Below are 23,350 nucleotides of genomic sequence, written 5' to 3'. Positions count from 1 at the left end.
AGCTTTCACTAGGATGTCTCGTAAATTACGTCCACATCTGTAGCAGGACATTACTTTAGTATCCCCAAGTTTTGAATACCAAACTAAAAAATTTGGAATACCATACTCAAAACTATTGCATATTAAGGGGTATATGCAATTGCGGTCGAATTGCCGAAAATGTCGAAAAACGGGTCATTTTCGACACAAAAAACCTGTCGAATTTGATTCGACAATTCAATACAGTACTTTTCCCCCAAAAACTGCCGTTTCATTTTCGACTTTTGGCAATTCGATATTTTTTCAATTCGACATGTCTGCAATGTTAAAATGCGGCTTTTCGACAAAAGTAATATTCAATTGAAGAATGTCGATTCGACTACAGTGCTTTTCGGCAGTCATTTCGTCAATTTCATTCCGCCTCATTTTCCTGTCGTGATCTAATAAAAAAAATTTAAAACATGAATTTTTTTGTGCTTTTTTTATTGCTAATAACATATCTATTTATATTAGAAGGGATTATCTACTTGGTTTGTCCTTAGGAGCCACAAGTATTATTTAATCGATTTTTTAAAAGAATATATATATTTTTTTTTTTTACTAACTACAATAATATGTAGAGATCAGTGCATGTTTTTAGGTTGGAAGGGGTGTGAAAGTGTTAAAATTCCTGAAAAAAAATGTGTGGGGTCCCCCCTCCTAAGCATAACCAGCCTCGGGCTCTTTGAGCCGGTCCTGGTTGTAAAAATACGGGGGGGGGGGAATGACAGGGGTTCCCCCGTATTTTAACAACCAGCACCGGGCTCTGCGCCTGGTCCTGGTGCAAAAAATATGGGGGACAAAAGACGTAGGGGTCCCCCGTATTTTTCACACCAGCACCGGGCTCCACTAGCCAGAGAGATAATGCCACAGCCAGGGTACACTTTTATATTGGTCCCTGCGGCCGTGGCATTAAATCCCCAACTAGTCAGCCCTGGCCAAGGTACCCTGGAGGAATGGGGACCCCTTAAATCAAGGAGTCCCTCCCTCCAGCCACCCAAGGGCCAGGGGTGAAGCCCGAGGCTGTCCCCCCCATCCAAGGGCGGCGGATGGGGGGCTGATAGCCATGTTTCAAAAAAAAGAATATAGTCCCAGCAAGCCTCCCCCACAAGCTGGTACTTGGAGAACCACAAGTACCAGCATGCGGGGGGGGGAACAGGCCCGCTGGTACCTGTAGTTCTACTACAAAAAAAATACCCAATTAAAAACAGTACACACACACAGTGACAGTATAACTTTATTACATATATGCACACCAACATACACACATACTTACCTATGTTGACACGAAGAGTCGGCCCCCTTCTCCACGTAGAATCCACGGGGTACCTGTTAATAGAATTATACAACAATCCAGTGTAGATCGGTCCTCTTCTTGTTTGTAATCCACGTAATTGGCAAAAAAAAAAAAACGTAGAACCTGGAACCACGCATTAAAAGGGGTCCCATGTTTACACATGGGACCCCTTTCCCCGACTGGCGGGACCCCCCCGTGACTGCTGTCAAAGAGGGTCCCTTCAGCCAATCAGGGAGCGCCACATCATGGCACTCTCCTGATTGGCTGTGCGCGCCTGAGCTGTCAATCAGGCGGCGCACTCGAGATACAGTGTAGCGCATAGGCACTCCATTATATCCAATGTTGGAAACTTTGCGGTCAGCGGTAGACCGCGAGGTTATGTGGGGTCACTCTTGTGGTCTACCGCTGACCGCAAAGTTCCCACCATTGGATACAATGGAGCGCCTATGCGCTACATTGTATCTCGAGTGCGCCGCCTGATTGACAGCTCAGGCGCGCACAGCCAATCAGGAGAGTGCCATGACATGGCGCTCCCTGATTGGCTGAAGGGACCCTCTTTGACAGCAGTCACGGGGGTTCCCGCCAGTCGGGGAAAGGGGTCCCATGTGTAAACATGGGACCCCTTTCAGTGCGTGGTCCGTGTTTTCCGTTTTTTTATTTTGCCAAGTACGTGGATTACAAACAAGAAGAGGACCGATCTACACTGGATTGTTGTGAGTATAATGTTATTTACAGGTACCCTGTAGATTCTACGTGGAGAAGGGGACCGACTCTTCGTGTCAACATAGGTAAGTATGTATGTTGGTGTGCATGTATGTAATAAAGTTACGGTGTGTGTGTACTGTTTTTATTTGGGTATTTTTTTTGTAGCAGAACGACAGGTACCAGCGGGCCCGTTTTCCCCCCGCATGCTGGCACTTGTGGTTCTCCAAGTACCAGCTTGCGGGGGAGGCTTGCTGGGACTTGTAGTTCTTCTACAAAAAACAATATTCTTTCATTTTACACTGTGGCTATCAGCCCCCCATCCGCCGCCCTTGGATGGGGGGGACAGCCTCGGGCTTCACCCTGGCCCTTGGGTGGCTGGAGGGGGGGACCCCTTGATTTAAGGGGTCCCCACTCCTCCAGGGTACCCCGGCCAGGGGTGACTAGTTGGGGATTTAATGCCACGGCCGCAGGGACCAATATAAAAGTGTCCCCCGGCTGTGGCATTATCTCTCTGGCTAGTGGAGCCCGGTGCTGGTTGTTAAAATACGGGGGAACCCCTGTCATTTCCCCCCCCCCCCCCCCCCGTATTTTTACAACCAGGACCGGCTCAAAGAGCCCGAGGCTGGTTATGCTTAGGAGGGGGGACCCCACGCATTTTTTTTCAGGATTTTTTTAACACTTTTGTGCCGTCCATGAAGTCGAATCCAGGCCGCCCACTATTCGTCAATTGGTCCGTTTTTCGACAGCGGGACTGTCGAATCCGTTATTTATTGAATATGTCGAATTCGGGTCCCGGCGGGAGGGTTTCGACTGTCGAATTGTGTCGAATCCAAAAACAGTCGAATTCCAGCCGGAATTCAACTGCAATTGCATATACCCCTAAACGTAGAAAATCAGACCCTATAATGGCTGAGTCGCAGATGAATGACATTATTGATACATTTATTGATCGGGTATATGATCCCAAAACTTTGAGCTCGGTTAAGCAGAATGTCGTATGCCTGGATAGAGAAATGCTATTATTTCATCAGAATACTAAAGTTTAATCTGCATTTGTTCTTTGGGTGAATAAATACAATAAGAAAGGTGCAAATAATGTGCCTTTACAACTTTCAACTATACAGCATATATCTAGAGTTCTAGACTTAGGGGATATTCAATTGAAGTCGGAACTGCCGTCTTGTCTGAAAGACATCAGTTTCTGACTTTTTTAGATTGGAAACTGTTCCGACCTATGATCACTCACAAATAATAAGGCTTTCACAATGTGTATATGCATTATACCATACTTGCCTGCCGTCCTGGAAACTGTGAGAGGCTCCTGATTTTTTGGATAGTCCCCTGCAGCTCTGGAAGGGTAGGTGACTCTCCACATCCTGCCCACTTCCTAGTAAAGCAGACAGGATGGATATAAAATCACTACAATCTCAGTGGGTGGGTGAAGAAGGCAGGGCTGAAAGACACAATTCGTGCCATTTAGCCCCGCCCGCGGACCTGCAGATCACGGACCTTTAACCATGTTGGGGCAGAGTCTAATGATATCACAGTATGACCCCTCCCCCCAAAGTATCCTGCTGTGTCTTCTCTCCGGGCTTTTCCCGGAGGGGAATCATTAAATGTAGGCAAGTATGCATTATACATGTGTGCAAAGTAGTGCAAATATATATATATATATATATATATATATATATTAGTGATGAGCGGGTTCGGATCCTCGGAATCCGAACTCCCCCGAACTTCACCCATTTTACACGGTTCCGAGGCAGATTAGAATCTTCCCGCCTTGCTAGGTTAACCCGAGCTCGCCCGAACGTCATCATCCCACTGTCGGATTCTCGCGAGATTCGGATTCTATATAAGGAGCCGCACGTCGCCACCATTTTTCACTCGTGCATTGGAAATGATAGTGAGAGGACATAGCTGGCGTCCTCTCACTTTGTTTCAGGGGGCTGCAAATATCTTTATTCTGGGGACCAGCAGTGTTATAGGAGGAGTACAGTGCAGAGTTTTGCTGACCAGTGACCACCAGTATTATACGTTCTCTGCCTGAAAAACGCTCCATATCTGTGCTCAGTGTGCTGCATATATCTGTGCTCACCTTCTTTATTGTGGGGACTGGGGACCACCAGTATTATATAGGAGGAGTACAGTGCAGAGTTTTGCTGACCAGTGACCACCAGTATTATACGTTCTCTGCCTGAAAAACGCTCTATATTTGTGCTCAGTGTGCTGCATATATCTGTGCTCACACTGCTTTATTGTGGGGACTGGGGACCACCAGTATATTATATAGGAGGAGTACAGTGCAGAGTTTTGCTGACCAGTGACCACCAGTATTATACGTTCTCTGCCTGAAAAACGCTCCATATCTGTGCTCAGTGTGCTGCATATATCTGTGCTCACACTGCTTTATTGTGGGGACTGGGGACCACCAGTATATTATATACAGTAGGAGGAGTACAGTGCAGAGTTTTGCTGACCAGTGACCACTAGTATTATACGTTCTCTGCCTGAAAAATGCTCCATATCTGTGCTCAGTGTGCTGCATATATCTGTGCTCACACTGCTTTATTGTGGGGACTGGGGACCACCAGCATTATATAGGAGGAGTACAGTGCAGAGTTTTGCTAACCAGTGACCAGTGACCACCAGTATTATACGTTCTCTGCCTGAAAAACGCTCCATATCTGTGCTCAGTGTGCTGCATATATCTGTGCTCACACTGCTTTATTGTGGGGACTGGGGACCACCAGTATATTATATAGGAGGAGTACAGTGCAGAGTTTTGCTGACCAGTGACCACCAGTATTATACGTTCTCTGCCTGAAAAACGCTCCATATCTGTGCTCAGTGTGCTGCATATATCTGTGCTCACACTGCTTTATTGTGGGGACCGGGGACCACCAGTATATTATATAGGAGGAGTACAGTGCAGAGTTTTGCTGACCAGTGACCACCAGTATTATACGTTCTCTGCCTGAAAAACGCTCCATATCTGTGCTCAGTGTGCTGCATATATCTGTGCTCACACTGCTTTATTGTGGGGACTGGGGACCACCAGTATTATATAGGAGGAGTACAGTGCAGAGTTTTGCTGACCAGTGACCACCAGTATTATACGTTCTCTGCCTGAAAAACGCTCCATATCTGTGCTCAGTGTGCTGCATATATCTGTGCTCACACTGCTTTATTGTGGGGACTGGGGACCACCAGTATATTATATAGGAGGAGTACAGTGCAGAGTTTTGCTGACCAGTGACCACCAGTATTATACGTTGATCTATTACTGGCATATAATTCCACAGATTAAAAAATGGACAACAAAAATGTGGAGGGTAAAATAGGGAAAGATCAAGATACACTGCCACTAGTCATGGCCGAGACGATGAAATGCCATCAACGTCGTCTGCCAAGGCCGATGCACAATGTCATAGTAGAGAGCATGTAAAATCCCAAAAAATAAAGCTCAGTAAAATGACCCAAAAATCTAAATCAAAATCGTCTGAGGAGAAGCGTAAACTTGCCAATGTGCCATTTACGACACGGAGTGGCAAGGAACGGCTGAGGCCCTGGCCTATGTTCAAGGCTAGTGGTTCAGCTTCACCTGAGGATGGAAGCAGTCATCCTCCTGCTAGAAAACTTAAAAGAGTTAAGATGGCAAAAGCACAGCAAAGAACTGTGCGTTCTTCTAAATCACAAATCCCCAAGGAGAGTCCAATTGTGTCGGTTGCGATGCCTGACCTTCCCAACACTGGACGGGAAGAGGTTGTGCCTTCCACCATTTGCACGTCCCCTGCAATTGCTGGAAGGAGCACCCACAGTCCAGTTCCTGATAGTCAAATTGAAGATGTCACTGTTGAAGTACACCAGGATGAGGATATGGGTGTTGCTGGCGCTGGGGAGGAAATTGACAAGGAGGCTTCTGATGGTGAGGTGGTTTGTTTAAGTCAGGCACCCGGGGAGACACCTGTTGTCCGTGGGACGAATATGGCCATTGCATGCCTGGTCAAAATACAAAAAAATCACCTCTTCGGTGTGGAATTTAATTCAACAGAAATGCGGACAACTGGTGTCAAGCCGTGTGTTGCCTTTGTCAAGCTGTAATAAGTAGGGGTAAGTAGGGGTAAGGACGTTAACCACCTTATATGTCACCTGGACCGCATTCATCAGAAGTCAGTGACAAGTTCAAAAACTTTGGATGACAGCGGAAGCAGTCCACTGACCACTAAATCCCTTCCTCTTGTAACCAAGCTCCTGCAAACCACACCACCAACTCCCTCAGTGTCAATTTCCTCCTTACACAGGAAAGCCAATAGTCCTGCAGGCCATGTCACTGTCAAGTCTGACGAGTCCTCTCCTGCCTGGAATTCCTCCGATGCATCCTTGAGTGTAACGCCTACTGCTGCTGGCGCTGCTGTTGTTGCTGCTGGGAGTCGATCGTCATCCCAGAGGGGAAGTCGGAAGACCACTTGTACTACTTCCAGTAAGCAATTGACTGTCCAACAGTCCTTTGCGAGGAAGATGAAATATCACAGCAGTCATCCTGCTGCAAAGCGGATAACTCAGGCCTTGGCAGCCTGGGCGGTGAGAAATGTGTATCCGGTATCCACCGTTAATTCACAGGCAACTAGAGACTTGATTGAGGTACTGTGTCCCCGGTACCAAATACCATCTAGGTTCCATTTCTCTAGGTAGGCGATACCGAAAATGTACACAGACCTCAGAAAAAGAGTCACCAGTGTCCTAAAAAATGCAGTTGTACCCAATGTCCACTTAACCACGGACATGTGGACAAGTGGAGCAGGGCAGACTCAGGACTATATGACTGTGACAGCCCACTGGTTAGATGTATTGCCTCCCGCAGCAAGAACAGCAGCGGCGGCACCAGTAGCAGCATCTCGCAAATGCCAACTCGTTCCTAGGCAGGCTACGCTTTGTATCACCGCTTTCCATAAGAGGCACACAGCTGACAACCTCTTACGGAAACTGAGGAACATCATCGCAGAATGGCTTACCCCAATTGAACTCTCCTGGGGATTTGTGACATCGGACAACGCCACCAATATTGTGCGTGCATTACATCTGGGCAAATTCCAGCACGTCCCATGTTTTGCACATACATTGAATTTGGTGGTGCAGAATTATTTAAAAAACGACAGGGGCGTGCAAGAGATGCTGTCGGTGGCCCGAAGAATTGCGGGCCACTTTCGGCATTCAGCCACCGCGTGCCGAAGACTGGAGCGCCAGCAAACAGTCCTGAACCTGCCCTGCCATCATCTGAAGCAAGAGGTGGTAACGAGGTGAAATTCAACCCTCTATATGCTTCAGAGGATGGAGGAGCAGCAAAAGGCCATTCAAGCCTATACATCTGCCTACGATATAGGCAAAGGAGGGGGAATGCACCTGCCAACGATTACTGACATGTCGTCTACTGTCACTGCATATGATTCTGTCACCATTGAAAGAATGGTGGAGGATTATATGAGTGACCGCATCCAAGTAGGCACGTCAGACAGTCCGTACGTATACTGGCAGGAAAAAGTGGCAATTTGGAGGCCCTTGCAGAAACTGGCTTTATTTTACCTAAGTTGCCCCCCCTCCAGTGTGTACTCCGAAAGAGTGTTTAGTGCAGCCGCTCACCTTGTCAGCAATCGGCGTACAAGGTTACTTCCAGAAAATGTGAAGAAGATGATGTTCATCAAAATTAATTATAATCAATTCCTCCGTGGAGACATTCACCAGCAATTGCCTCCAGAAAGTACACAGGGACCTGAGATGGTGGATTCCAGTGGGGACGAATTAATAATCTGTGAGGAGGGGGATGTACACAGTGAAAGGGGTGAGGAATCGGACGATGAGGTGGAGGTGGACATCTTGCCTCTGTAGAGCCAATTTGTGCAAGGAGAGATTGATTGCTTCTTTTTTGGTGGGGGCCCAAACCAACCAGTCATTTCAGTCACAGTTGTGTGGCAGACCCTGTCGCTGAAATGATGGGTTTGTTAAAGTGTGCATATCCTGTTTATACAACATAAGGGTGGGTGGGAGGGCCCAAGGACAATTCTATCTTGCACCTCTTTTTTCTTTCATTTTTCTTTGCATCATGTGCTGTTTGGGGACGATTTTTTTGAAGTGCCATCCTGCCTGACACTGCAGTGCCACTCCTAGATGGGCCAGGTGTTTGTGTCGGCCACTTGGGTCGCTTAGCTTAGTCACACAGCTACTTCATTGCGCCTCTTTTTTTCTTTGCATCATGTGCTGTTTGGGGACAATTTTTTGAATCTGCCATCCTGTCTGACACTGCAGTGCCACTCCTAGATGGGCCAAGTGTTTGTGTCGGCCACTTGGGTTGCTTAGCTTAGTCACACAGCTACCTCATTGCTCCCCTTTTTTCTTTGCATCATGTGCTGTTTGGGGACTATTTTTTTGAAGTGCCATCCTGTCTGACACTGCAGTGCCACTCCTAGATGGGCCAGGTGTTTGTGTCGGCCACTTGGGTCGCTTAGCTTAGTCATCCAGCGACCTTGGTGCAAATTTTAGGACTAAAAATAATATTGTGAGGTGTGAGGTGTTCAGAATAGACTGGAAATTAGTGGAAATTATGGTTATTGAGGTTAATAATACTGTGGGATCAAAATGACCCCCAAATTCTATGATTTAAGCTGTTTTTGAGGGTTTTTTGTAAAAAACACCCAAATCCAAAACACACCTGAATCCGACAAAACATTTTCAGGGAGGTTTTGCCAAAACACGTCCGAATCCAAAACACGGCCGCGGAACCTAATCCAAAACCAAAACACAAAACCCGAAAAATGTCCTGTGCACATCACTAATATATATATATATATATATATATATATATAAAGAAGTTGAAATAAGGCGGCACTCAGGAGACTTAAAAGCGGTGAAAACAATATATATATCTTTACCACGAATCTGGCATTCTTGCAATGAACGTTATATCTCTGCTCAGGTGCCTCCATTTACGGAACAGCACCCCCAATACGGCATATAGAAGCAGCAGCACTCTGAGACTTCTTTAGAAAGGTGCAAATAGCAGTGACAATATATATATATATATATATATATATATATATATGTATATATATATATATATATATATATATATATGTATATATATATATATATATATATATATATAAGAGCCCACCTGTATCAGTGTACCCACTGTCCTGTCCTGGGCATGAGCAGAGCAATTTTATTAGAATACACTGCCTCAACTGGTGTAGTACTAACTTGGCATGAGGCCCTTATGCCTAAATGTGATAAAGCCCACATAACAAATCTGTGACAGTACATCTGTGGGACTGACAGTGTATTTAACAGACCACTGACAATTGTGGCACTAGATGGTTAATGTGGCACATATCCTTTAATAATTATATGTCCTTGCTCTAAATGAAAGCTGTTGTACTGTAAGTGTACTCTACTAAATGAAGAAGAGGGCTATGTCACTGCCACTTGATATCCTACATACAGTAGCAGCTTATTTCTGCAATACAAAGTGCTTTTTTGTTTGAAGAAATAAAGTAATTAAAATAAAGCAACTTTTTTATTTTTTGTGACATGCTCCATTTCAGTATAATGCAATCTCTTTTCATCAGGGATGTGTGAAGGATCATAGTCATGGGGTAGCTACCTCATAGACAGCAGCAGCAACCATTGTTATTAAACATAATTGAAAGAATACACTAATGAGAAGTATGAAGACAAAACAACGGTTAAACTATTTTTTATATTATTCAATTTACACTTTATAATTTAAAGGGCCCTGTTTACCATGTGTGCTTTCTCTTTTGCAGTTTGTGAGGGACCATATTGTACAGATGCCATTAGAGGATTACATAACCTGGCTCCAGGCTCAACTGGCTCCTTCCCTATCACAGAGAGTCCAGAGTGCGCCACCACAGCGATGACCACTGCAAGTCTGTGTAATGTGTCAGCAACTGCAGAAGCATGGCTTGCAAACAATAATACATCCCTACGCCAACATCTTCAGGGATAACTTTCTTGCTGTGGTCTGCAAAACTGTGCTGACTGACCTCATCTTTCTTTTACATTTAACATAGAATGTTAGTGCTTTTGGTATTATTATTTCATTAGTTTCTTAAATAATGAGATTACTCTCTATTGTTGGGACTATGGTGGCCAATCCCGGGATTGGGATCCGCGGGATCCCAGGATTTTGGCCAAAAATTGCCCAGGATTCAATCCTGGGATTGGAGCTTCCAATACCGGGGATTTTGTGATTGGAAGCTTCCTTTGTTTTTTCAATGCCGGCAGCGTTGATCATCCTCAGGAGGCTCAGGCGCTGCCCGGATCCTCCTGCCCAGCTCCCCTTTACCCCAGTCGGTGCACTATGCAGTGTGACATGATGTCAGTGGTCACGCTACGCAGCTTGGCGCCAGCGGTATGGACCTCACACTGCCGCAGCAAGTGGTCCTTCCCCCCACCCATCCGGAGGATTGTGAGTTGGCTTTGCTGGGCTGTGCGAGGGGGGGGAGGGGGGACATTGAAAAAATTTCATTTACACAAAACACGCCAGTCCCAGGAATCCCGGGATTGATCATTTTTCAATCCCAAATCCCGGGATTGAAAAAAATTGGGCCGTGATTATCTACCCTAGTTGGGACCAAACAATGGAATTCTTCATGCTTGCTTCTTGGATAGAATTATTTTTTGTCTTTTTAAACCTCATGATAATTCTCACTCTTCATGTAGTAACTTAGAACTCTATATATATTATAGGTTGTATTTCATTTACTGTATATATAGTTTTATAAAGTCACCTTATTCCTGTACCGTTTACTATACATTTACGTTATGTTATGTGCTTACCATTATTAAAGGCAAATAATTGATTGTCCATTTCAATCGCTGTGGATCCAAAGCACAAAAACTATTCATTGAAACACGAGGGGATCGCACACACAAAAAAGTTTTAACAAGAATAATCAGATGCAGGAAAAGGGGCAAAACAAAATACCACCAAGACTTTCATGCAAGACTAGTCTAACACAAGAGCATCTCTGGGATACTCTGCCATCCAACGGGCCAAGTAAAGTACAATATATATAGAGGGATAGGGTAATAAATTACATCATTGCAAACAACATGGTTAAGGTACATGGTCAGTCTTCTATAGGTCAGGTCTTCGGGACCTTCCAAAACATGGCGGTTAATTAGTGGGTAGATTCTCTCTTTGTTGGAATCAGGACACTCTTGCGCAAGGTCATGATTTTGCAACCTAAGGGAAAAAGCTTGTTTTTCATTCTAATACAGTAGTTCAGGTACATTCAAAAACAATGGTCATTGTTACAATGTTGAACTTAATAGAAACTAGTGGATTTAGCACAGACACGGACAATGAGAATTGTCAGTTTGACCTCTTATTTACCCACAAAAATACCCATGAAAAGAGAGGACTCATGGGGGTAAATTTACTAAGATGGGAGTTCTATTTAAGATGGGATGTTGCCCATAGCAACCAATCAGATTCTACTTCTCATTTATCTAGCACCTTCTAGAAGATAATACCTGTAATCTGATTGGTTGCTATGGGCAACATCCCATCTTAAAGAGAACTCCCATCTTAGTAAATTTACCCCATGGAGTTCCAATGCTAGCGCAAAAAGAAATGGCAATAAAGAGAACCCTTTGTGAATGCCTCTCGTATAAAGAACAGGGGAGAAAAACATTTTATCCTATCACCTGGATGGCAGGTTCAGTATAAAGAAAAGTTAGAAGGTTAGCAAAATCCTCCGAGTCCCCAAATCAATACAGTGTCTCAAATAAATGGTCCTATGTAACTAGATCAAAAAGCTTTTCGACATCCATTAAGACTATAACATTGGTATCACAGCACTTCAAACAATTAATTCACTACAGATTGATGTCCCCAAAAAACCTTGACTGATCAGTATGGGTAATTGAAGGTAAAATTTCAGTAAAAATCTTGTAATTAGTATTTAATAGTGAAATAGGATGGTAGGAAATAGGAGCTAGTCCTGGTTTGGGTAGAACTCTAATGATTGCAGAATTAAGACAACTCGGCAGCTTCCAACCAGAAACAATAGCATTATAAACTGCGTTAAGGGCAGGGGCTGGCTGACAGCTTTCAGCCTGGGGGACAAAACACAATCAAGTGGCCCCGGCTTTTCTACTAGCACACATACCCTGCCGATATGTGAAAAACTATAAGCAACAAAGTGCGCTTATCATTTTTTAATATGTCTGAATGATTTTCCGTTGCCGCAAAATCGTTAGATGTTTGCAGATACCAAAGAAAAAGGTGATTTTTCTCTACATTATCTGCTCTCATACATGCAGAGGATTGCTGTAAGTGTCAAATAGCGCTGGTTATAGCACATTTGACACTTACCACCTCTTCTACAGGGGAAAAGGAGACAGTGAGAGACACTGCAGGGGACAGTAGGAGAGAATGCAGGGGAAAGGGAGTCTGTGATTAAGTATAAAGAACTTTAAAATAGTGATGGAGGTTAATAGATTGACACACTACAATTCAGGAATGAATAGAGACACAGGTCAACAAAAGGAAATTACAAAGGGCGAAAAAAAATGTACAGTAGGTGTAGACACCATGGAGGTCATTCCGACCCGTTTGCACGCAGCGGTTCTTCGCTGCAGTGCGAATGGGTCTGGAATGCGCACGTGCATCGTTGCCCGGTGACAGGGGTCACCGGGCAACGACGCTGGTTACGAAGAAAGCGGTCGCAGCGACGACCGCAAGAAGATTGACAGAAGGAAGGCGTTCCGGGGCGTCACCTGTCCGTTGGTGGCCGTTTTCGGGGAGTGGTAAGAAAAACGCAGGCGTGTCCAGGAGAACAACAAAAGGCACTTAAGCCGGCGCTGGCTGTCTTTCCAATAATTAAGAAAACTATGGATGATTGAAAACACTTGAATTTATTAGCTAGACAATAATTAGTAAATTAAAACATGAATAAAATATAAAATTCACATATACATATGAAGTTAGAGGGCATAGATGGAGCTGAGAAAAATTCAAATATGCTGCTGATATGTGTCCACTGAGGATCCCGGACTAGAACACTGGACAAAAGTTCCCTGGGGAAGAGAAATGAAATACAGCTGGTGTTACCCGTGAGGATGGAGGCTTCCAGAGGCTTTTGAAAACAGCAAGCAAGCTGTATCACTTGTATTCAAGCTGGGTCTCTCCAATCGGTGCTGTAATCGAAATGTCCCACAGAGAACAATTCCAAAGCAGGTGTTCCAAAATTAATTGTCATAAGTCCATATCTGGATCCGTTGTGATGTGGAGCACTGGTGATGGTGGTGATGGCAGCTTTTACACTTAACGCGTTTCCCTAGGCACGGTCACCTAGCTTCATCAGAAGTAAAGCTCCATCTGATTCAGGGATCTATTTAAACCCTATTTGATCACCTGATGCCCAACAGGTGTGTAGCAATAAATAGTCAATCATCCACAGTATTAGTAAAAACAATGATTCTACAGTATCACTAGTCCTATTAGATATATAGAGCGATTGGTAGGAGGCAAACATACAAAAAAATATATAAATATATAATATAGAAATGTATAATAAATGAAACTGGATAGGGTAGTCCAGGAGAACGGAGGGCGGATTTCTGATGTCAAAGCCGGCCCCAACATCGCTGGATCCATCGCACAGGGTAAGTATGTCCAGGGCTGGTCTTGTTTTCAGTGAAACTTTTTTAGCATAGCAGGGCTTCACAAGCGATCGCAGCCCTGCTATGCTAAAATACACTCCCCCATAGGCGGAGATTAGTTGATCGCACCAGCAGCAAAAAGTTGCTTGGTGCGATCAACTTGGAATGACCCCCCATGATAAAATAGATGGTATAAAAAACAGCAGACTGAACCCTTGCAAAGACAGCATGGAGACTCCTCCAAATGCCACTATTATGCTATCAGTCTCCTTCACGTGCAACTATTATGCCATCAGACTCCTCCTCATGCCACTATTAGTCCATCAGACTCCTCCACATGCCACTATTATGCCATTAGAGTCCTTCTCATGCCACTATGATGCCATCAGACTCCTCCAAATGCTACTATTAAGACTTCAGAGTCCTTTGCATGCCACTATTATGCCATCAGACTCCTCCAAGTGCTACTATTAGACCATCAGAGTCCTTTGCATGCCACTATTATGCCATCAGACTCCTCCGCATGCCAATAATATGCCATCAGAGTCCTTCTCATGCCACTATGATGCCATCAGACCCCTCCAAGTGCTACTATTAGGCCTTCAGAGTCCTTTGCATACCACTATTATGCCATCAGACTCCTCTGCATGCCACTATTATGCCATCAGACTGCTCCAAGTGCTATTATTAGGCCATCAGAGTCCTTCGCATGCCACTATTGTGCCATAAGACTCCTCCACATGCCACTATTGTGCCATCAGACTCCTCCAAAGTGCTACTATTAGGCTATTATACTCCTTCGCATGCCACTTTTATGCCATCAGACTCCTCACTGGCACTACAAAGCCCTTTCCTGGTGTACATCCATGCGTCTGAATGTGCAAGAACTGAGATTCCCACTGTCAGCATCCATAGGTGTTGAAAAAATGCCAGGATTGGAAAGTCAGCTAAGTATACATATATATATACAAGAGTGCAGAGGAAAAGAGAAGACTCCTTTGTGGTGGCACTCTTAGTTTAAGTGCATTTTCATAACAGTGAAAAAGAAATGTAAAACATAACTTAATATATCGTAGTAATAATATCAGTAAAATGTCAGTTATACAGTAGCAACAAACAAACTTTAAAAGCAGTAGGGTCAATGTTCTTGGTGTGAATATATAGGTTTGTGTAATCAGGGTGATAATACAGAATGGCACATTTCGATGCACCAATATCACACCATGGAAACTTGCAGCAGAACTATGGCAGATACTGATTATCCGTCTGAATATAGCCTCCTATGTGGTGGTGTTTATGAATGCAGCCGCTATCAGTGACATGTCTGTGACTCTCCTTCCATAACACAACTTTCCCTGCATCTACAGTATTTAACCACCACCATGTTATCTCCCAGTCACCGCCCATGGATGTTCCATACATTTCTGCTACCGTCTGTCTATATTCCTACTGTGTCTCTGTATGAGAAACAACAGGACACATGTGCATGCGACTCAGATGCATGCGCAGACAAAAAAAATTCCTCCCCTGCATCTGACATTGTCAGTGTGCCCGAATCAGGCCCATAATGTGGTCTAGTACCGAGGGGTCAGAAGGGCCGTCTCCAATGCTGGGGTGTGCGAGTCCATGCCGCACCAGTTTAATTATGGAGAAGGAATGCACCGCTGGGAAGTGACAGCACATTGTGTCAGCAGCTGCCAGGTCTAGCTTTAAAGTTAACCTGAGTACACACTACACGATGTGCGTACCCAGTGACATCGGCAGCAATGGGATCCGGCAAGGGTGACATCATCGGCAAGTGCATACACACTTGCTGATTTCAGCAGCGATGTTGGTGGCAGCAGCCCTCAATAGCAATGTCTTCCATTGGCCCTGCATGTTGGGCCGATGGAGGATGGAGGACGCCGATGACACACGGGAGTGTGCATCGTCAGCGACATAGCGTGTACACACTAGACAATGTGCCTGATATGTCTGTCTGATCTGCTGGATCGAACAACATATCGTCTAGTGTGTACCCAGCTTAAGGCTGACAGATTGGGCTTCAGGACTGCTGCAGATATTGTAAGCACCATTACAAATTAAACAGGCAGGGTTCCCTGCTCTTTGATCGGCAGTCCCTTGGCCCACTGGCCCAGACCTCGTTACCTCCCTCTATGCAGCCATTCCATCCAAAAAATCGAATAAAATGCAAAAACGCACTAAAATAAAATCTTACTGGGGGCAGCAGGTACATGCACCAGGGCCGGATTAAGCCTTGGGGGTGCCCGGGGCACATAAGACAGGGGATTCCAGGGGAAGTGTGGCTGGGGGTGTATATTAGATGCATTAGATTATGTGCATACCTCCCAACATGACCCATTCCAGGAGGAAGAAAATGCTCTATATCTGGACTTCTCTCAATATATGATTGATGTCACATGTGTTGAACTATTTAATTGATAAAAATGGGGTTTTAACACAGATGATTGTAATCATAACTTAAGAATGAAGTCCAGGTAGAGAGCATTTTGTCCCTCCTTGAATGGTTCATGTTGGGATGTATGGTTTGTGTATATTAAATTTAAAACAATGTTGTACAGTATATTAGATTTTAAATAATAGTTTAATAATGCCTGGGTACTTTTTTAGCTCCATCTAATTGAAAAACAACTATTTTATAACATTGTTTTTTAGTGGAACAAAGACAGCTTAACCTTAAAATACACATAGAAAAATAAAATATATAATTTATCTTGGCACATGCAAGAACAGCAGCAGCCTCTGTACTACTTACACACTGGGACAGGGCTCAGGAGGTCTCTCTCTAGACCCTCATTATATAACAAGTTACACAGAACCCAGACATCCAGGTGGGGAGGTGGAGAAGATGAGATTCTAGTGTCACTTACAGCTCACTCCACCTTCCTATCTCTCTTATGGTAGCGTAAAGCTCCATTGGTAGATCATGAAACCTGATGCACCTGTGTCTCTGCCTGCACTGCATACTCTTCTGCTCACATTCTGGCTGTCTGATTCTGTTGCTACATTAATGGGAAAGGTAGTAACATTAGTGTTATCTGGCTGGGGGGCTCCTTGAAAATGGGGGCCCGGGGTACAGTATGCCCTGTGACCCCCTCTTAATCTGGCTATGGCATGCACCCCTTATAAATGAAAGCCCCCGCCCTGTCCAGAGCAGCACCAGCGGCATTGCTCTCATCAGCTCCTCGTTTTCTTGTGGAGGCGGAGCTTATCTCTGCATGAGTAATGATTATAGGAAGGGAGGGGAGAAGGGGGAAGTGAGCTGCATGAAAGCTGCTGCCGGCGCTCAATAGCCAGCCAGCCAGTGCTCAAATACATGCTGGGCAGCCCCCTTCCCAGCGACACAACACAGCAGCGTCCCTTGAACTGCATAAGTGTACTGGCCGGCGGGCACATGCCACCCTGCCCAACCACCTCTGCTTAAGGGGCTCACAAATTCTAGGGGACAGAATCTAGTAATAATCATTAGCAAGACTGTCTGCACTCAGCATTACCAGTTTTTAGGGCAACAATTACCACCTCAATTTCTTCTGTAGAAATAGGAAGCAATAATGGATTGGCCTTGTCCTCATTCATCTGATGTACTTTAGGATGAGGCCAAAAGGTAGCCTTTTTTGATATTTCCACCAGAGGTTCAGTGATTAAGCACTTGATCTAACCATAGTCTCAGCTGAGGCATGCAAGGATTTAATGACAGTGGGAGGATGGCAACCTTTCAGTAAATTGTATAGGAGTCTGCTAAGTTTGCTGCTATATCTTTAATAAGCACTGTCCTTATACACAGTGTATTTTGATTCCATGCCTGACAAAATGTTATCAAAAATAATTTTCTGCTGGTAATAAGCTGCTTTAGAGGTAGGGGTGAGAGCAGTTGTAAACTGTTGGTTAGACAGTTAGACTCGCTTGTGTGTCTAAATAAGAAGCCCCTAGCTGTTTACCTCTCGGTTTACAATGAAGGAGAATCACACCTCTCAGCAAGGTTTGGAGGCTTGCCAAAATAACAGTGGCTCATCACTTTCACAATCCATATTATTATGCTTCTAATCCATTCATGCAGTCTCAAACATGTTTCGAAATTTTAAAGAGCTAGACAGATGAGATGGGAAACGCCAAAGTTAAATAGAACCTTTGTCCATGTGAACAGATAATATCATCCAGCATAGGGCATGGTCGAAGATACATGTCTCTATTTTAGAATCTATGACTCAGAAATAAATGCTACGACAGCAACAAGAAGTTGTAGCCATGTGCTGCAGAGAGTCATATATAATCACGTTCTAAGGGATAGCAAGCTTTCCACAGATCTACAACATGCAACCAACAGGGTTTCCCAATTTTTGGACGAGGGGTCACCATTGAAGAGGAAAAATTCCTATCTATTGTTGAAGAAGCTAAATTAAAATCCCAACCCAAAATGAAGCATCTAAATGCCCATAAAATTTAGAACGTAATTGTGAGAAAAACTCTTTAGATTGTGTACTAGGAGCATAAATAATACATAATAACTGTCTACTGAAACATCTACAATCACATACAGTAGCATCCTTGGGGATCTGTAACAACCGAATGAACCGGAGTAGGTAGACATTGTTTGATCAAAACAATAATGCCTCTAGCCTTAGATGAATAGGAGGAGGAGGCTGAAACTGACCAACGTAGCATATTTAGTCATTTCTGGAGGAAGAAGGCTTGCCTCTTGAATGAAAGCTATATTAATTTATAATTTTATTTAAGAATAAAAGAATTTACTTCCTCTTAGCGGTTGAATTGATGCCCCCAACATACCAAGTACTAAATGTACTAGCTATTCCAGAAACTGAATAAAGAAGTGAGACATGTCAATGGTGGTCATTCCGAGTTGATCGCTCGCTAGCAGTTTTTAGCAGCCGTGCAAACGCATTGTCGCCGCCCACCGAGGAGTGTATTTTTGCTGTGCAAAACAAGACCAGCCCTGGACTTACTCTTCGTGTGCATTGATTCTAACTTTGGAGGGTTGGCTTTTGACGTCACGCACCCGCCCAGTGTTCGCCCAGCCACGCCTGCGTTATCCCCGACACGCCTGCGTTTTTCCAAACACTCCCTGAAAACAGTCAGTTGACACCAAGAAACGCCCCCTTCCTGTCAATCTTCTTGCGTTGTGCCGTGCGACTTATAGTTTTGCAAGAACCTGTGCAAAACCACAAAGGTCTTCGTACCTGTACGTCGCGCGTACCTGTACGTCGCGCGTGCACATTACGGTGCATGCACAGAAATGACGATGTTTAGCCTGATCAATGCGCTGCGAACAATGGCAGCTAGCGATCAACTCGGAATGACCCCCAGTATCCGTAGTAGAGCAATGGGCCAGTCGTCACTAAAAACAATATGATACCATTTAGAAAAATGCATAGGGAGTACAAGACAAGACATATAGGGGAAGGGACGAGGTACAGAAAAAGCAAAAGTAAAAGACAATAAACTGATAATGGAAAAACATTGAAACAAAAGGGATATGAACGTACTCACAAAACATAGTAGATGTGCACTTCCAGCATGTAGAAGTAATCATTTAGTATAGTGTGCTTGCTCTCAGCATGCCCTGTCTAATAATGAATAATCAAAAGAAGGAGGACCCAGCTAAACAACAACTAGTTTAGGCTTTTTCCAGCTCTATGGTTGTAAGCAATAAAAGCAGCCATAACAGCAATAGCAGGAAAAATACAGTAAAATCGAAACAGCACCCCATGGGTATCACAGCCTAAAGAACATTATCACGGTAAAGGCCTCATTAAGACAATGCTTAATTAGCAAAGTTCTCACGTGTCCACCAGAGAGGACCGAGGAGTTTGCGAGGGAGCAGAAGCCGATATTTCTGACAGGAAGTCCTCCGCATCTTCAACGTTGGTACAGTCCTTAAAGATGTTCCATCAAATAGACATAAACGTGCAAGATACAGTAAAGCAAATCAAACTTCTTATTTGCCTTGATCAGATAGGGACAAACTGGTGAGAATTATTTTCGTGCACGTGTCATTTCCGCAGAGTTGTCCTGGAAAAGATCACTCTTTATGCCATTCCACCTGAGATCACCATTTCTTCTAAAGGCCATAGACCATATGGCATCCTTGTGCAGAAAATTAAGGCAACAGAGTATTACAACACATGGCTTTCTATTCTTTGCCACACATATAGGACCAAGCTGATGTGCTCCCCCCATCACCATGTCAGAGCAGGCATCCTGAATATTTAACAGATCAGGTAAGGAGACTTGTACAAAATAATATAGTTCTGCCCCTTTAAGAGATTTTGCAAGCCTCATGATCCAGAGATTATTTCTTCTCAATCTATTCTCGATTACCTAGTTCATTTACCACTTGACATTGATATTTCTGAAGTGAGACAATAGAAGAGGATTTTAGCTCAGCCATATCGTTGAACATCTCCCCCAACCTGTTTTCAGTGACATGCACTCTATGTGAGAGCGCCAGCTGTGACAATTTAAATTTAGCTAAATGGGTTGCCATCATGGGACCCATAGTCTCCTGTATTGCTTTCCCTACTTCCCTATAAGTAACAGGGTTTTCTGAAGTAGGGGAAGCAGGCTGAGAGTCGGGAGCCAGTGGAAGAGATGCTACTGGTGTTTCAGGAGTGTCAGCCATATTGGCTTCAGTGGCCACACTGTGAATCTAAAGGAAAGTTTTGAAAATAAAGACTAAAGAGAAATAAAGTCACAGACATGCAAAAGATAGGAAAAGGTTACAAAGTAATAACCAAGGGCCTAATTCAGACCTGATCACTAGCAAGCGATTTTTGCACTGCTGCGATCAGATAGTAGCCACCTACAGGAGGAGTGTATTTTAGCTGTGCAAGGGTGCAAACGCATGTGTAGCAGAGCTGTACAAACAGATTTTGTGCAGTCTCTGCGCAGCCCGGGACTTACTCAGCCAATGCGATCACATCAGCCTGTCTGGGACCGGAACTGACGTCAGAAACCCTCCCTGCAAACGCATGGAAACGCCTGCATTTTTTCAGACACTCCCTGAAAACTGTCAGTTGACACCCACAAACGCCTTCTTCCTGTCAATCTCGTGCGATCACCCGTGTGAAAGCATCCATAGCACAAACCCATCGCTGAGTGGTGAGGAAGATAGATGTATTGAGCTTAAGCAGTGTCAGCCATTTTGTTAAGCAGCAGCCATGATGTAGTGAGTAAGTATGCTTCTCTGAGTAAATCATAATAATGCTCACATTTCACTGTTAGTACGTTCTGTGCGACGCAAGGTCGTATCTATAAGTCTTGAAAACATGTTATTAGACAGTCTCTGTGTGTTTAGACTTCTGTGAAGGACACTTAGGAGGGTGTCAGCCTGAGAGGAGTTATGAGAAAAGATGCATTATTGTTTTTGAAATGTGACGTGTATCAAGTGTTCATGCAAGTACCTTTTTCTCTATATAATGTCATGCTAAATAAAGTGAAGCCAGTCTCATGTTGACGGACATAACTACGTGTGTTGTCTGCTTCCTGGGATTCCCAATCGATTGGTAAACAAAGGGTAACGAACAGACAATTGAAGGGGATTGATAGTAGGAGGCTTATCTCCAACAGTGGCGATCCGCTTTGTACCCAGGGCCGGTTCAGGGGCTTTTTGCGCCCTGGGTGGCCATAGGGTGTGTGGCTTCATACAGGGGGCGTGGTCAGTTACGCCCCCTGTACAGTAGTAGCGCCACTGAAATGATGTGCGGTGCGCGATGACGTCATCGCGCACCGCACAGCAAAGGTCCTCTCCATGAAGGAAGACTAGACGCTACGCATCTAGTTCCCTTCGTGGAGAGGACCTTTGCTGTGCGGTGCGCGATGACGTCAACGCGCACCGCACATCATTACAGAAAAGGTCCTCTCCACGAAGGGAAACTAGACGCGTAGCGTCTAGTTTCCCTTCACAGCGGGGCAGCAGGGGCACAGCAGCAGTGGATCTTGCCATGGTGCGGCGCCCTCCGGGAGGCGGCGCCCCGGGCAAAAGTCCTGCTTGCCCGTGGCAAGATCCGCTACTGTTTGTACCCGTGCAATGTGCCTGCGCATTGCGGTGTATACGCATATGCAGTTTGGACCTGATCGCCCGCTGTACGAAAATGCACAGCAGCGATCAGGTCTGAATTACCCCGCAAGTGCTTTACTATCCTAGTGAGAACTGTTGGATCAATTGTGAGTAAATGAAAGCTGCTCATACTTCCCAGGCACTCAATAAAAGAGCAAGAAGTAGAAGGAAGGAAACCACATAGAGGCCAACTATCACTACGGAGGCCTGTGGCTGAGACTGGAGTGAACTTGTGCTAGTCAGCCATATAAAGTGGCCTGTGTAGGACGGTGACTGGAAACCATCACTGAAGAAAAGTCACATCACAGCACATCTGGAGTTTGCCAGATATCATCAGGATGACCCTGCTAAAATGTAAGATAAGATTTTATGGGCAGACGTGATCTGGATTTCTAACAATGGAATATAGGCACCTGCCAAGGGCCCTGCAGGTCCCAAGGGGCCCATGTCCAAGTCTCACAAATTTCGACCCGTCCATGATCCATCACAAAGGCTGGCTTTCTAGTTAAATGTTATAGAAAGGCTCCAAGTAATGGGGCTCAGACCAGTATTAATATCACCAATACTGGCACTGAGCTCCGTTACTGTGCCTCTGCAAAACGTTATTAGAAGAGCACTGCAAGACCACGACATGATGTCATGACATTACGCGGACCCTCCGGCACTCCAAAGGGTAAATTTACTAAGCTCCGTGTCTGCCAACTCGGGAGTGTTTGGTAATTTTTTAAATCACGGATATTCACTAAGTACAAAACATGGGTGAACAGAAACATACAGTATGAGCAAATGCACCATTGGCCAAACTCAAATGTAATTTCCATACACAACACTGAAACACAGGAATTTATGTAGAATAATTTCTGCAAACACAACAATGAATTAGTCAAACTCGGATCAAAAAGGAGATTTATGGTATGCTTACCATTGTTAAATCTCTTTCTGCGAGGTACACTGGATTCCACAGGGAATAACATCGGGGGTGTAAAGTTGGATCTTGATCCAAGGCACCAACAGGCTAAAGCATTGACTGTTCCCAGGATGCACTGCACCAGCCCCTCCTCCAGGCACTGGAGCTCAGTTTTGTTAAACAGACCAATGCAGTAGCAGGTAAGAGAGATGGTAGATGTTAGTCACATAGACCCACATTCTCACGACAGGAGAAGGGACTAGCGGCTAATACCATACAAACCGAAAGAAGCTAAGTGCGTCAGGGTGGACGCCCTGTGGAATCTAGTGTACCTCGCAGAAAGAGATTTAACAATGGTAAGTCTACCATAAATCTCCTTTTCTGCAGCAGGGTACACTGGTATTCCACAGGGAATAAAATCGTGGATGTCCTAAAGCAGTTCCTCATGGGAGGGGACACACTGTAGCGGGCACAAGAACCAGGCGTCCAAAGGAAGCATCCTGGGAGGCGGAAGTATCAAAAGCATAGAACCTGATGAACATGTTTACAGAGCACCACGTAGCTGCCTTGCACAATTGTTCTGCGGACGCGCCACAGTGGGCAGCCCAAAAAAGTCCAACCAACCGGGTAGAATGGGCTT

The 23,350-nt window shown here is 44.7% G+C and overlaps 1 protein-coding gene across 3 annotated transcripts in view; it reads left to right on the top strand.

Annotated features, from left to right (window-relative positions):
* The window catches only part of CCDC60 (coiled-coil domain containing 60), a 638,346-nt gene extending 627,446 nt beyond the window's left edge, over window positions 1-10,900 (top strand). For all 3 annotated transcript variants that reach the window (XM_063964309.1, XM_063964308.1, XM_063964307.1), the window contains one exon: window positions 9,841-10,900. In XM_063964309.1, the coding sequence (XP_063820379.1) occupies window positions 9,841-9,954 (114 nt within the window). In that variant the 3' untranslated portion in view covers window positions 9,955-10,900. The remainder of the gene's footprint in view (window positions 1-9,840) is intronic.
* Window positions 10,901-23,350: the final 12,450 nt, after the last annotated feature.

The sequence above is a fragment of the Pseudophryne corroboree genome, chromosome 1, assembly GCF_028390025.1.
Source record: "Pseudophryne corroboree isolate aPseCor3 chromosome 1, aPseCor3.hap2, whole genome shotgun sequence".
In the NCBI taxonomy this organism is placed as follows: Eukaryota; Metazoa; Chordata; class Amphibia; order Anura; family Myobatrachidae; genus Pseudophryne; species Pseudophryne corroboree.
Note: the sequence above shows the minus strand (reverse complement) of the source record. Positions and strands in the feature narration are given on the sequence as shown.